We start from the raw sequence: 12891 nt of genomic DNA on the forward strand, positions 1-12891 counted from the left end.
ACTCCGCTTGTATTAAAAATCACGTCTGCTAGGCAAAATAAAAAAAAGATAAACAAACCGGAATGTTGTGATTTGAACAATCGCATTGAATGGAACAGCTGAGTCTATCGATAGTGTCTTTCTATAGCTCGGATTTATACGAAAAATGCAGTGAGTGGCATTTGTTTACAATTTTATGAATGAAAAAAATAAATTGAAAGAATCGTTTAGTTTATTTTTGAGGAAATTTAATTAATTTTTTGGTATTTTAATTATTAAAATATTAAAAAAAATAAGTTTTTAATTAAAAATTAAAGTTTTATCGTTTATTCCGTGATTAAAATTGAAGTAAATCTTTGAATTTGCTCAATCAGCTTCAAAGATTTAAATATAAAATACGTTAAATATTTTTTAAAAAATATTTTAATAATTTTAATTCATAATTTTCTTTAAAAAATAATATTAATTTAATTTTAAAAAAATATTTTTGACCTTTAATCAAAAAATTAAATCTGGTTTTGTCAAAAAAATAAAATTAAATTTCTTGATTTTCTCGTTTTTTGTTTATTTTTGCAGTGAAACCGCTTCTACACCTTGCCGACTCGTTACTCACTGTACTTCCGCACTCACCTTTCATTTCCCATACAATTCACACAACATTCAGTTTCGCATCGTCCGTCTTGGTTGTAGTACGTCAAGAAAACAAAAAAATATTACCAAAAACATTACTCACGGAGTGAACGAAATTTTATTTTTAGTTTGTACTGTCAGCGACGAAAAAACGAAAAATCGCCGTAAAATTCTCTGCCATCGTGTTGCCGTCACAACATGGATCTCGAGAATCGCCTAAAAGACCTGGGAAAACTGTCGGTGGACGAGGAAAAAGTGAAAGTGTCTAAAATGTCTGAAAAAAGTGATGCAATCGCCGTTGCCGAGTCAATGGTACGTAGCGAAAACGAAGATAGTTGCCGTAACAGCGATGATGACGAAAGTGAAAGTTTCGATAATTCTGAGTGGGTCTACATGCCGGAAAATGTTTTGGTGAAAATTATGATGTACCTGGAAGTGAAGGAGGTGATCGATATGGGTTGTTGCTGCAAACGGTGGTTTCGCATATCGCGCGACGACTGGATTTGGCGCAAATTATTCCAAAAGGACTTTGGATTGCCGCTGAATAAAAAAGTTGGATTGAAGCCAGGTAAGGATTTTTTTCGGGTGAATTGCATCATTAAAGTAACAAATTAACTTTTAGGTGCTGAAACTTGGTATTCTGAATACAGACGACTCACGTACAATGTTCCGATGGTGCTCACCGACGTACTTACGGCGCATAGTCATCAAGTGTTGCATGTCAGTTTCAGTCATAGCGGAAAACTTTTCTGTACATGCAGCAAGGACGGCTTCGTTATTGTACGTTTTGTACCCATATTTGGTCAATAATGATCACTTACACGAAATTTCTTTCGATTTTTTTTCGTAGGTTTGGAATTCCAGTTATCCTTCAACGAAAAAATATTCGTATGACATGAAGACACTCAGTTGGAAATACACCCAATTCTCGCAATTTAACAGCACGGACACTTTATTGCTCGTTTCGGGCGTTCATTTTGGCGTACAGAACAGCACATCGGGCGAAATTGCGGTTTTTAGTCTGGATGACGACATGAGACTCAAATGTCGCATCGTTAATCGTCCCTACGATATCTTCGGCACGTGGTATACGGACCAATATTTGTTATCGGGCGACTTGCATTGGTTGCAACACCTGATCAGCTCGTCCGTGATTTGGATTAACAAAGCTAGTCAAGAGATAACGTCGGAAAACGTGCCGATTATGAACAAATTGTTCAGATTCTACAACAGAAATGCGAGTTCCGTGCGATCTATCATGGTAGCGGAGTGTCCGTGGCTCCGAAGTCCCGAAGCGAAAGCAGCTTATATGCAAGAAGAACGCCCGCCACGAGAAAAACGGAACCCTTATGACTTGTCGTATCTCGAAAGTGCCGCTGAAGCATTAGGCGACGAGTATTGCGCGGGAAATCCGATCTCACAAGCAGTTTTGGAGCAAGTGCCGGGTCCCAATGTGCTTCTTGATGTCGAAGTTGACGTTCATGTGGGCGCCGAACAGCATTGGGGAGACTTTCCGTATGCCAGTACCTTCCAATATTCCGATGAATTTCGCAGAAATGTTCATTTAAGAAGTTTAAAAACCGATGACACATCAGATGATGTCACTATAGAGTCATTTGATGAAATCCAAGTAGCGAATGACGTTGCCGAGCCTTCGTCAAACACGTTGAATCTTCCATCGACAAGTGGTACTAGTCACTCGCCTGTCACAAAAACGCCTGTTTCCGTCCCTTCCACCCCCTCAAGTGTGCCTTCCCCGGTAAATCCGACGTCGTCGCCATCGCCCGAAGCCTCGCCAAGTCCGAGCGCCGCCAAGACTGAAAACGACGTCGATGTCGACGATTTGGAAAATGCTCCACCAAAGTACCTGATTTTCTCCACAGGCTCGAAGGCGTACGTGCCGCACCAAATTGCCTTCAAACTCGTGGAAAAAGTGTCCTTTCCCAAGCAACTCGATCCGGGCCCGAGTCTCAAGGAACGTATCGCTCTGCGGAATATGCGACGCGAATCGGAAAGTGAATACGAGGAACCAGATTGGTCGAATTTTGATGCTGTGTCCGGTCGTTTCGATAAAATCGATAAAATTATTGATCTCCATGGACAAATTATCGGCATGGCACTCAGTCCGGATCATCGGTATTTGTATGTGAATTGTAGACCGTGGCCGCAAAATTATGTCATCAGGAATCCGTTGGAGCCGCCACCGATTGCGCAGGAAATTGACATTCATGTGATTGATTTGGTGACTTTTAAGAAGGTTGGCAAGATGCTGAGAGCTCATCGGGCCTACACACCAAACACGGATTGTTTCTTCATCTTTTTGGATGTTTGTGATGATTATGTGGCGAGGTAAGTCTTAAAAAAATTCTAAAAACAAGGAAAATTATTTTTCTATTAAATGCAACATTTCTATCTTACAATTTTTTTTTTCGAAAAAAGTTTTTAAATAATTTTTCATATTTTTTTTTTCAACCAAAATAAGGTTCAAAAATTTTTTGAAACAAAATGAAAAAGTAGAAAAAATTTTAAAAAATTACTAAAATTTTCTAAAAATTTAGAATGATTTTATTATTTTTTTTTAAAAAATGACTACAAATATTTTTTACTTTAACAACAAATTTTTTTTTTAATAATTTTTTTTGTAAAAAATCGAATCAAAATATTTGGAAAAAAATTTTCTATGAAAAAAAAAATCTAATTTTGATTTTAACTTAAATTTTGATTTTGACTTAAAATAGAAATGACTAATTAAAAATGTTTTTAAAAAATAGTTAATGAATAATTAAAAGTTTAATTTTTTTTTTAATTTTTGAAAAGTTATGATAAAAACTGAAAACCGATTTTTGATGTAATTTTTAACTTATTTTTGTCTTATTGAATTTTCAAATCTAATTAAAATCTTTTAAAAATTTAAAGTGACCAAAAATTTCTTATAAAAATCCATTTTCAGTGGCGCTGAAGACATGCATGCTTACGTCTGGGAGAGATATTACGGAGTCTGGCTTGCCAAGTACAATCACAGCGATGTCGTGAACAGTGTCGCCTTCAATCCACGTGATAATGAGATGCTGGTGACCACAAGTGACGACTATGAAATCAAAGTAAGTCCTAAATTTAAAAAGTTTCTTTATGAATTATCATTAAAACTGACATTTTAACAGATTTGGCGATCTCTGGAAAAGACAAAGGAAATGAATATCCCCGCTCTCGGTCGTGCTACGCGATTTAAACCACGTGTTAGATAGTACGACCTGGAATTTTTCGCTGATGCTTTAAATAGAATGTGAAAATAGAATTTTTCCATAGAAGTCGATGATGACAGATGCCTTTCTTAACCAAAATGCGGGATTCAGCAAACCACAGCTTTAGTCTTAATGAAGTTAATCAAAAAATTCAAGTGAATCGAATAATGTAAATAATAATTATTGAAGACTTTTTTTATTATTATTGATTAAATAGATAGTAAAATATAAATAAATAAAAATCACAGTTTTTTTGAACTAAAATTTTCAATCATTTTCATTGATAATGTGTCTTTAATGATATGGAGAGACTTGTATGATATATTATTCAATAAACGACCGGTTATTATTTAATTCGATAAAAAAAACAAGTTACTAAGTCATTTATTTTTATTTTTATTAATAAGATGTATCGTATAAGAATCTATTAAAGTTCGTAATAGATGGATTTTTCTCAGTTTGTACTGAGAATGCAGTTTTTTTTCAAATGCAAGTACAGGGAGTTTCATTTAAAGTTACATTAATAATTTATAAAATTGTTTTTGTTTAAAAGATTTATTAGATTTAAAGTTTTTTTAGTATTTCAAAACAAACATTTTATAATCGAAAATTTTATTTTTATGTGCTTGACCGAAATTTGTTGATCTCATTTGATCAGAATTTTTTTCCTTTTTGCAACGATACATAATTTGAATTTAAGATGATTTTTTTCATGAACCACAAAATCCAAACTGTGAAGCTTCATATCTTTTTAATGGCCCAAAATTTTATCGTGATCTGAGGGCCAAAAATTGACCAAAGAATTCATTTCAAACGATACATAATTTTGGCAAAAATAAATTCTTATAGAAAAAAGCCGTATTTAAATAAAATTACAAAAAAAAAATTAAAATTGAGAAATGAAATTTTCAAAACAAAATATAAATTTTTATGTCAAAATCGACTTAGACCACTACAAATTTATTTCAAACTTTTATGTATCTACATTGAAAATTTCTTATTTAAAATTGATTTCAGAGCAATTTAAATAAAAAATTGAAAAATAATTTTTCATGAAGAAAATTTTTCGAAAAAATATTTTTATAGAAGAAAATTCTTGTAAAAATATCATTTTCAATACAAAAGTTTAAAAAAATTTAATTTTTTTAATTTTTTAAAATATTTCTTGAAAAATTATAAAAATAGAAAAAAAACGGTAGTGTTTGATAAATTTTTATTTTATTTTGCTCCATTGGATTTTTGGCTTTTGAAACAAGACAAAAAGTTAAAAAAAATTTGGAGCTACCGTACGATTGCCGTTCTTCGACTTCAGACCTCAATTTTTATTCAAAATTTATATTATTTAAAAAGAAAGTAGGTACTTCCTCTTCTTGATCACCTGTCTGTATCAAATTCTGTTTGACAACATCAATGACAAGTTGACACAAGGACGGTAACAGACGGACTTTTCTTGCATAATACAAATTATTTCCTACAATGTTTTTGTTTTAACATTTCTCTGTCTGATGATAACAGGAACGAGATTCAAAATTATTGTAAGTCTTGTATTTCTTGTACTTTGACATGACATTTTTAATTTTAATTTAATAATTTTTGACGGTAATCGATCTAATTGGGTTTATTTATCGAATAATCCAAAAATTTGTTAATGATAATCTCTTAACTCCACGAGGCAATAAATAAATGAAGAAAAATTATTCTGCGATCCGGTTGTTGCAACATTGATAATAATCTCCACGAGTTAAAAATTGTCGAGAATTCACGTCTGTTTTAAAATCTTTGTTATTCGTTGAGGATGAACCCATGATAGTTTTTTCTTTATTTTATTTTTTTTTTATGTATCATATACCGTAAACTTTAATGAAATTAAATTTTAATAAAGTCTCCATTGTGGCCTGAAAATAAAAAAAAATAATTAACAAAAATTTTATAAAAATTAAAAAATAAATTTAATAAAAATTAAAAAAAAAATCCAAAACAGTTAAAAACTCCCTGTATTTCTCTTCTAACAACATTCACACCGCCTTAATTAAAATCAAACAATTAACTCCTACAAACAAGTGCAATAAATGTCTCATAACACAGCCCGTAGTTATCGCTACAAAATCTTACAAAATTTCGTATTCATAACACATTGCACCAAAGACAACGAGACACTCACACATTCGCAATCACAACCAACTCCGATACGAACATTAAAACTTACAACTCCGAACATTAAGTGGTCATTTATGTTTCGACCGTTGAGCCGCTCTGATCAAGTCATTACCTACACGCGACACAATCACATAACAAAAAATAAATAGCCGAACAAAAAGAAAATTTGCAAACAAAAGAAAAACTTAAAATTACAACTTACTGGGAACCACTTAGCTATATGTCGTCAATCTAGACAAAATTGCATTTATCATCGCGTCTAACGACAATTTAAAGACAGTCGAACCGAGCAATCAGTCTCAATCAGTGCTGGGACATAACACAGTTACGACGTAACTTTCATTAAAGTTAAACAAGTGTCGAAAAAAAAAAGTTTTTTTTTTCTTTGTTTTTTTGCAAGAAAAAAAAAACATAAATATTACGAGAAAGGTCTTGAGAAAAATTAAATAAATAATAAAAAAATAAGGAAGTGAAAGTGCGACAAAAATTTTCTTCTCTAAAAATTTGTCAGTAATAGATCTGGAGTGATACTAAAAAGTTTAAAAAAATATTTCTAAAAAAAAAAAATAATTAAAATGCCTGAAATAATTGAAAATTTGAAGCCCGCCCTCACACAAGACCAAAAATTGGAATTAATTCAGGAGTTACGGGAGCTCGTTTCAAGTAAGTATTTAAAAAAAAACGCAAAAAAATTAAAAATTTAATTAATCTCGATTGTTCCCGTAAAAATATGCAAGCTTGCGTTTGCCTGAATCGGCTACCTGTTACCATTTTTAGTGAAACTTAAATAATAGATTCGATTGACGCGACACTTTTTGCATGCAAATGATGTTTGTGTCGCATCATTATCGCACATTTTGAATAAAAAACAATCAATTCTCGTATTGGTTATTAATTATTTATTGACTCAATTGACAATTACCTAAAAATATGGCAAGTGCCAGACAGTAAGTGACTAACGAGACAGATGTCGAAAGAGAATTCGAGAGATTTTGCTGCGGTATTTCGTAAAATGTGAGATTGGCAGCTTCTTCAAAGGAATTTTCGACTGGCGAATGAGGCGTCGCGCACTCGTCTAGCTCGGTACTGTCCTTATCCCAATCAATGACCGCAACCCACTTTTCGTGCAAATAATCTTTGATCTGTTTCATGCGGTTACAGCTGAAAAAGTTGTTGTTCAACGTGAGTTCTTCTAATTTTGGGAATTTTATCAGAAGCATTTTTTCATCCAAATCTTCCAAATTGTTGGAAAAAAGGTCAAGAACGGATAATTTTCGTAATTTCGGGAATTGATGCACTGGAAATTCGGTCAAATAATTGTCGCCGAGAATAAGTTGCTCCAGCCGCTTCGTGGATTCAAACATTTTTCCGTCAATTTCGCGCAAACGGGTGCCTTGCAAGTTGATATAATCGAGCATCGTGTTCTTTTCGAACACTTTGACGTCGAGTTTTTCCAATTTATTGTCGTAAAAGTTGATGTTGGTCAAGTGTTTGCACTCATTTAAGGCTTGTGGCGCAATAGATTTCAGCGAAAGTTCGCACAACTCGAGCACTTGCAAGTTGGGAAAAGCCCAACATAATTCGTACGTCAGCACAGGCATGACTGAGTCCACAAATCGCACTTCTTTGACGGCACTATTGTCTGTGGTGCTCGATGGATTGAAATACATTTCACTTTCGGTCGTGTTGATGCCCGAAAAAATGCACGTCGAACCACTTAATTTGCATGGCACGGCAAATGTTTGAGTGATTATGCCGCAAAAGAGTAGAAAAATTAGCATTTTTGTGTGTTTATCGCTTGATTTGTCGATGCGAACTAATTTGAGAGTCAAAGGTTCGCGATTTGAAGACTAGTTGATTATTTTTCTCTACAAAAAAAAAATTTTTTTTTTTGAGAGATGAGAGATTTTTTTTATTATTATTTTCATCTAAATTTATTATCATCGCCCTTTTTTAAATTGTTTACATATTTGAGTTAAGCGTTTCTTAAAGAGTGTGTCAGCAGGTATTCCATATGCAAATTCTAGTAAAAACACAAAATATTTAAACATCATAAATATCAAGCGCCGTCAAATTAGTTACGGACACACAGATTTTTATTTGTTTTTTTACTGAATTTTTCACGAAACTTATGAACGAATTTATTAAAATTTTTTAAATTTCTCAATCGAATTTTATTTTTATTTATTTTATAAAAAATTATTTAAAAATAAATTTAATATTTCTAAAGAAATTTTTTTAAAAGATCAAAAATTTCAATATTTTAGAATTTTTTTTCTTTCAAGACTTTTGACAAAAATAAAAAAACACAATTTTGTATTAAAATCAAAAGAAAAATTGAAGTTTAAAAAATCAAATAATATATTTTTTTGTCTTTTACGATGTTTTTTTTTAATTAAAAGTCTTGAAAGAAAAAAGTTCTAAAATATTAAATTTTTTCTTTTAAAAAAATTACTTTATAAATATTAAATTTATTTTTAAATAATTTTTTATAAAATAAAAAAAAATAAAATTCGGTTGGAAAATTTTAAAAATTTTAATTATTTCGTTTAATAGATGTTTCACTTTGACAAAAAAAATGTACAAAGAAAAAAATAATTTTAAATTTTGAAACCTTTTGTGTTTTAAATGGGCTTGGGTTTAGAAAAAAAATTAGATAAAATTATATCTATTTGTTAAAATAAAAATAATAAATCAAGGTCAACTAAAAATAAATATTTTCGGTTATTAAAAATAAATAAACCTTTCTCTTTAAAAACGTGAGCAATAAAAAAACAAAAACATTAGGAAACTACACCGCCGGTAAAATTTCGCAAATAAAATTTTTATTATTTGACTTACTTCAGATTCGAAGAAAGGATGTCGATAAAAAAATCGTAAAAAAATTTCATGAAATTCGTTAAAAATATTAGGCAACTTTTTGAATCCTCTCTAATATTTTTTTTAAAGACAATCTCTTCTCGCAATAACGACTCAACACTTAAAATTTGAAACATTACGAAAAGTTATGAAGCAATTTTCAAGTGCAAAACAACATTAACTCTCGGCAGACCTCCTCTAATGATGATGATTATTTTGTTGCTTTTTTTTACGGTCACTGAACTAAACACAAAATTCTGTGTAAAAACAATAACGAGACCGTTTAAATTTTAAATAAACAAAAAAAAAAAGTTATCACGCCGATGGCCTCAATTAAAAATGTGTTTTTCGTCATAAAACAATTATTTAATTTTTTTTTGATGCAACTTCAAACACGCTTGACGAACATAACTCAGCGATAGTGACAAAATTCACGTTTTTTGGCACTACATGGAAGTTTTTCGAAATGATTGTAAAAATGCATAAATTTCAGGTAGCACGTTCATTTTTCGCAACTTAAATCTTTTTAATCGATGACATAAATTTATTAGTGACATATGGGACAGAATTAAATTGGCCCAAAGTCACGTGTCACGTGAGTATTTAAAAATCTTATGGTTTGTGGCAAAGGTTATCTCAACCTACGATAAAACCTTTGTAAGTAATCAATCAAATTCGCGGAACAATATTACCAATGACAAAAAACAACTTTTTTATAATGTCTTAAGTCCTAATACCTTCTTAAAGTAGCTTAAAGTTGTTATTTATACACGTAGTAATTTGAAAAGTACATGACGAGCTCTAACGTGACACAAAGTAATTCCGATTAATTTACATTTCTTGTTACCGAGCACTATATAGTTAGGCTTTGATAAAGGTGCGTGCTTTGCATTTCGTCTCTTAATTTTTGTTTATTGTTTTTTTTTCACAAATAACAACTTATCTAGATGAGGAAGTTACCTTGCGAACAAATTTTATATTCTTAGTGACTGCAAATTTATGATGCGACATGAACTTTTATTTCCTTTGTTGGGATGGGATGTACTTTTGTCATTGTTTTACCATTAGCTGTCTTTTTTCTTCGAAAATGAACTTGTTGCAATTTTAAATGTAACTTCGGTTCATTGACACTCCCAAATAGCTTTAACATTTTTTAAATTTCCATTTCAATAAGCTTTGGTATAAAATCAACGGTAATTTTTTTCGCGTGTAAAGACTCGTTTTGATATGCAAAAACTCTAATTTGCATTTTTGCGATTGACATAGCAGTTGTATAGCTTTTAAAGTTTGCTAGATGGAGATGACGGCTCTTAATCGTACTTTTTCCTGTAGTATAGAAAGCTTCATCAGTAAACATCGGAGATTGGGCATTTTACCAGTCAGCCCTTCAGGTGCCCTTAAAATTCACTCAGACCAAAAGGTTTCTTAAAGATCTTAGTAAATTCTAAGCACGATTGGAGTCAGAACAGTTTTTCATGTTTTTGATTCTCGAACCGACGACCTTACGATCGACTAAGGAATCCTTGTATTCCTAACTCATATATTGAACAGATTCTGAATCATAGATACCATCAATTGCTTCACCAATTTCCAACAAATCAAAAGTCGGATACAATTCATCCTTTGTAGACCATATTTCAGTATCCGAAATCGAATTCGGTATAATTCAAGCTAGCTAGAATCTTTCTGAATGATCCGTTAAAACGAGGCTCTTCTTTTTTCGATTCAAATGGAACATCACCTCACTTTCTTCGAAAAGCTTTAGCTTATAAAATAAGTGTTTCCTTTATTGTGTTTCTGCAGATTTTTATAAAGTTTTCGTGTCTTTTGACTTCCATTGCGTTGTTTCAAGTAGCGAATAGTAAATGCCATTTGAGCATTATAGTTCCATTTTTCTTCGAGGATCAACGATTTCTCCTCGACTTTTGAAGCCCATTCGAAACACCGATTTATCACAAGTATCTTACAAATATCATTACTTAGCTGACTGAATGTTGGATTTTGAAGTTGCAAAAAGAACCAAAATTTATACGGAGAGTACACTTCAGTGATACTGATTTGAAACTTTTCTGGATCTGATCTGAAAATTTGAACAAACTCAAGCTTTGCAATGATTGTTGGCAAGATCTTCAAATAATGCATAATAGAAGCCATTCAATTCAATAGAAACTTACCAAACTTTTTTTATCTCCTCATTTCAGAATCAATTTATACTGAATCCCGCACAGATGACATCTTCCTTATGCGATTCTTACATTGTTGCGAATGGGATGTTGATCAAGCTTACAAACGTATCGTCAAAATAATGCAACATCGGGTAAGCTTTCAATATTTTCCTCTTAACTTTCATGAGTAATTTACCTTTAAATCATTTTTCAACAGCGCAATCATCCCACATGGTTCATCAATGATGACGCCACCTCCTTCATTCCCGTCTTAAAAGAGAACATCAAGACCGTTCTCGAGAAACGTGACAAAAATGGTCGTCGCGTTTACGTCACAAAGCTCGGCAACATCAAGCCACACATCAAAGCAAGTGACATGGCACAACTCGACGATTTATGGTTCAACACAATCTTAGACGAACCAGAAACCATTGAAAAGGGCGTAAGCGTCATCATTGACATGAAAAACGCTTCTTGGCGCATCATGAAGTTACTTTCGCCAGGAAACATCAAAACAGCAGCCACTTCTGCAGATTTGACGCCAATTTCTCACATGGAGTTTCACATTGTCAATTCGTCGGCAATTTTGAATTCAGCTGTTACATTGATTTTTCCATTTTTGGGACAACGATTGAAGGATCAGGTGCACTTCCATCACTCGAATATGAAGTCAATGCATGAGTTTTTGGGACGTGAATGCTTACCGGAGGAATATGGCGGCGAACCTGGAAGCAAAATCGAATATGAGCAATTGCATAAACAGCTGACGATCGATTTCGGAAAGGGAGTTGATTATAAATTGAATTCTGTGGAAAATATTACGCAAGAAGCGATGAAAGAAAATGTGAAACCAGCTATTGCTACTAGATAAGAAACCAAAAGAAACATAGATTAAGGGATAAACAGGAATTGAAATGAGCTGTGTGGGAGAATTTTTATATTTTTTCGTTCGTTTAAATAAATGTAGTTTTTCAATAAAATCTAAATATAAATAAATATATAAGTTTACACAAAAAATGAGGTTGTAATGTATTTTATACGGAACAACATTTTCAAATCAAATTTTAATATCTCTTTCTTTGATAAAAAAAGGTCCCTATAAGATCTAATTTCGAGTTTTTAATTTGATCATTTAAAATTGGATCTTTCGTCTCATTTGACGTTGTCTAAGGCATTCAACCCTTGATGAATGGTCCAGCGAAATTAAAAAAAAAAAATTCCCCTTACCTCAAAGACGGTGGGTTTACGACATCTGCCAATCCGCCAATCGTCTGATGTTGCCAGTTCAGTCGCGATTTCTTTAAATCTGCTCCTCGAGACTCCAAAACTAAAATTGCCCTCCAGGTCCAGTGAAACTGTTAATGAGAAAAAGTTGATTATTTTGTTCAGGACATCCACGTCACGGGCTCATGTTGACCGTAATTGGTTCTCCTAAAAGGAAAGACGAAGGTTTCAGTGCTGCGTGCCAACTCTCTGTTCATCTTCAGCTGAAACAGATTCTTCAGATAGTCATTATTCAATCTGCCCGTAGTCATCATGCTGGCAACTTTCCTCCCTATGACTAGTTTTTGCAGTCCAAGTTCAGAGCATCGGGTTTCATATTCGGGCATCAGATCTTGATTCACTTTCTTCCCCAAAGAATACCTGGAGACCAACTGGATATTTTGTACCTTTCTTATTGTGGTTGCTGTTATTTTTTTTTGCTGCAGCTTTTGCATTTAAGCTTGGCATCGAGTTTTCAGCTAAATATTTGTTAAAACACCACGATGCTCGCTTCATTTTCCTAGAAATCTTATCAATTTTAAATAACGGAACATCGTCGTATATCACACAGGCATCGTACAGCATATGGAATCCCA

At 32.5% G+C, this 12891-nt stretch overlaps 2 protein-coding genes across 2 annotated transcripts; both read left to right on the plus strand.

Moving 5' to 3' along the window:
* Positions 1-663: 663 nt before the first annotated feature.
* On the plus strand, positions 664-4130 carry LOC134829275 (F-box/WD repeat-containing protein 5). Its single transcript, XM_063842297.1, has 5 exons — positions 664-1177; positions 1232-1389; positions 1460-2958; positions 3560-3710; positions 3771-4130. The coding sequence occupies exons 1-5, from the start codon at positions 808-810 to the stop codon at positions 3852-3854; spliced, it is 2262 nt and encodes a 753-aa protein (XP_063698367.1). The 5' UTR covers positions 664-807; the 3' UTR covers positions 3855-4130.
* A 1984-nt stretch (positions 4131-6114) lies between these two features.
* Positions 6115-12036, plus strand: LOC134829277 (alpha-tocopherol transfer protein-like). The gene is made up of 3 exons (XM_063842299.1): positions 6115-6671; positions 11069-11184; positions 11250-12036. Exons 1-3 carry the CDS (start codon positions 6584-6586, stop codon positions 11901-11903), a joined length of 858 nt encoding a protein of 285 aa, XP_063698369.1. The 5' UTR covers positions 6115-6583; the 3' UTR covers positions 11904-12036.
* Positions 12037-12891: the final 855 nt, after the last annotated feature.

This window comes from Culicoides brevitarsis, chromosome 2 (assembly GCF_036172545.1).
Source record: "Culicoides brevitarsis isolate CSIRO-B50_1 chromosome 2, AGI_CSIRO_Cbre_v1, whole genome shotgun sequence".
Classification (NCBI taxonomy): Eukaryota; Metazoa; Arthropoda; class Insecta; order Diptera; family Ceratopogonidae; genus Culicoides; species Culicoides brevitarsis.

Bases quoted from the DNA above. Each gene is read 5' to 3' on its own strand.
- LOC134829275 (XM_063842297.1), top strand. From the start codon at position 808: ATGGATCTCGAGAATCGCCTAAAAGACCTGGGAAAACTGTCGGTGGAC. The intron at 1,178-1,231 runs GTAAGGATTTTT...ATTAACTTTTAG, and splicing joins AAAAGTTGGATTGAAGCCAG to GTGCTGAAACTTGGTATTCT. The intron at 1,390-1,459 runs GTACGTTTTGTA...TTTTTTTCGTAG, and splicing joins GCAAGGACGGCTTCGTTATT to GTTTGGAATTCCAGTTATCC.
- LOC134829277 (XM_063842299.1), top strand. From the start codon at position 6,584: ATGCCTGAAATAATTGAAAATTTGAAGCCCGCCCTCACACAAGACCAA. The intron at 6,672-11,068 runs GTAAGTATTTAA...TCCTCATTTCAG, and splicing joins GTTACGGGAGCTCGTTTCAA to AATCAATTTATACTGAATCC. The intron at 11,185-11,249 runs GTAAGCTTTCAA...ATTTTTCAACAG, and splicing joins TCAAAATAATGCAACATCGG to CGCAATCATCCCACATGGTT.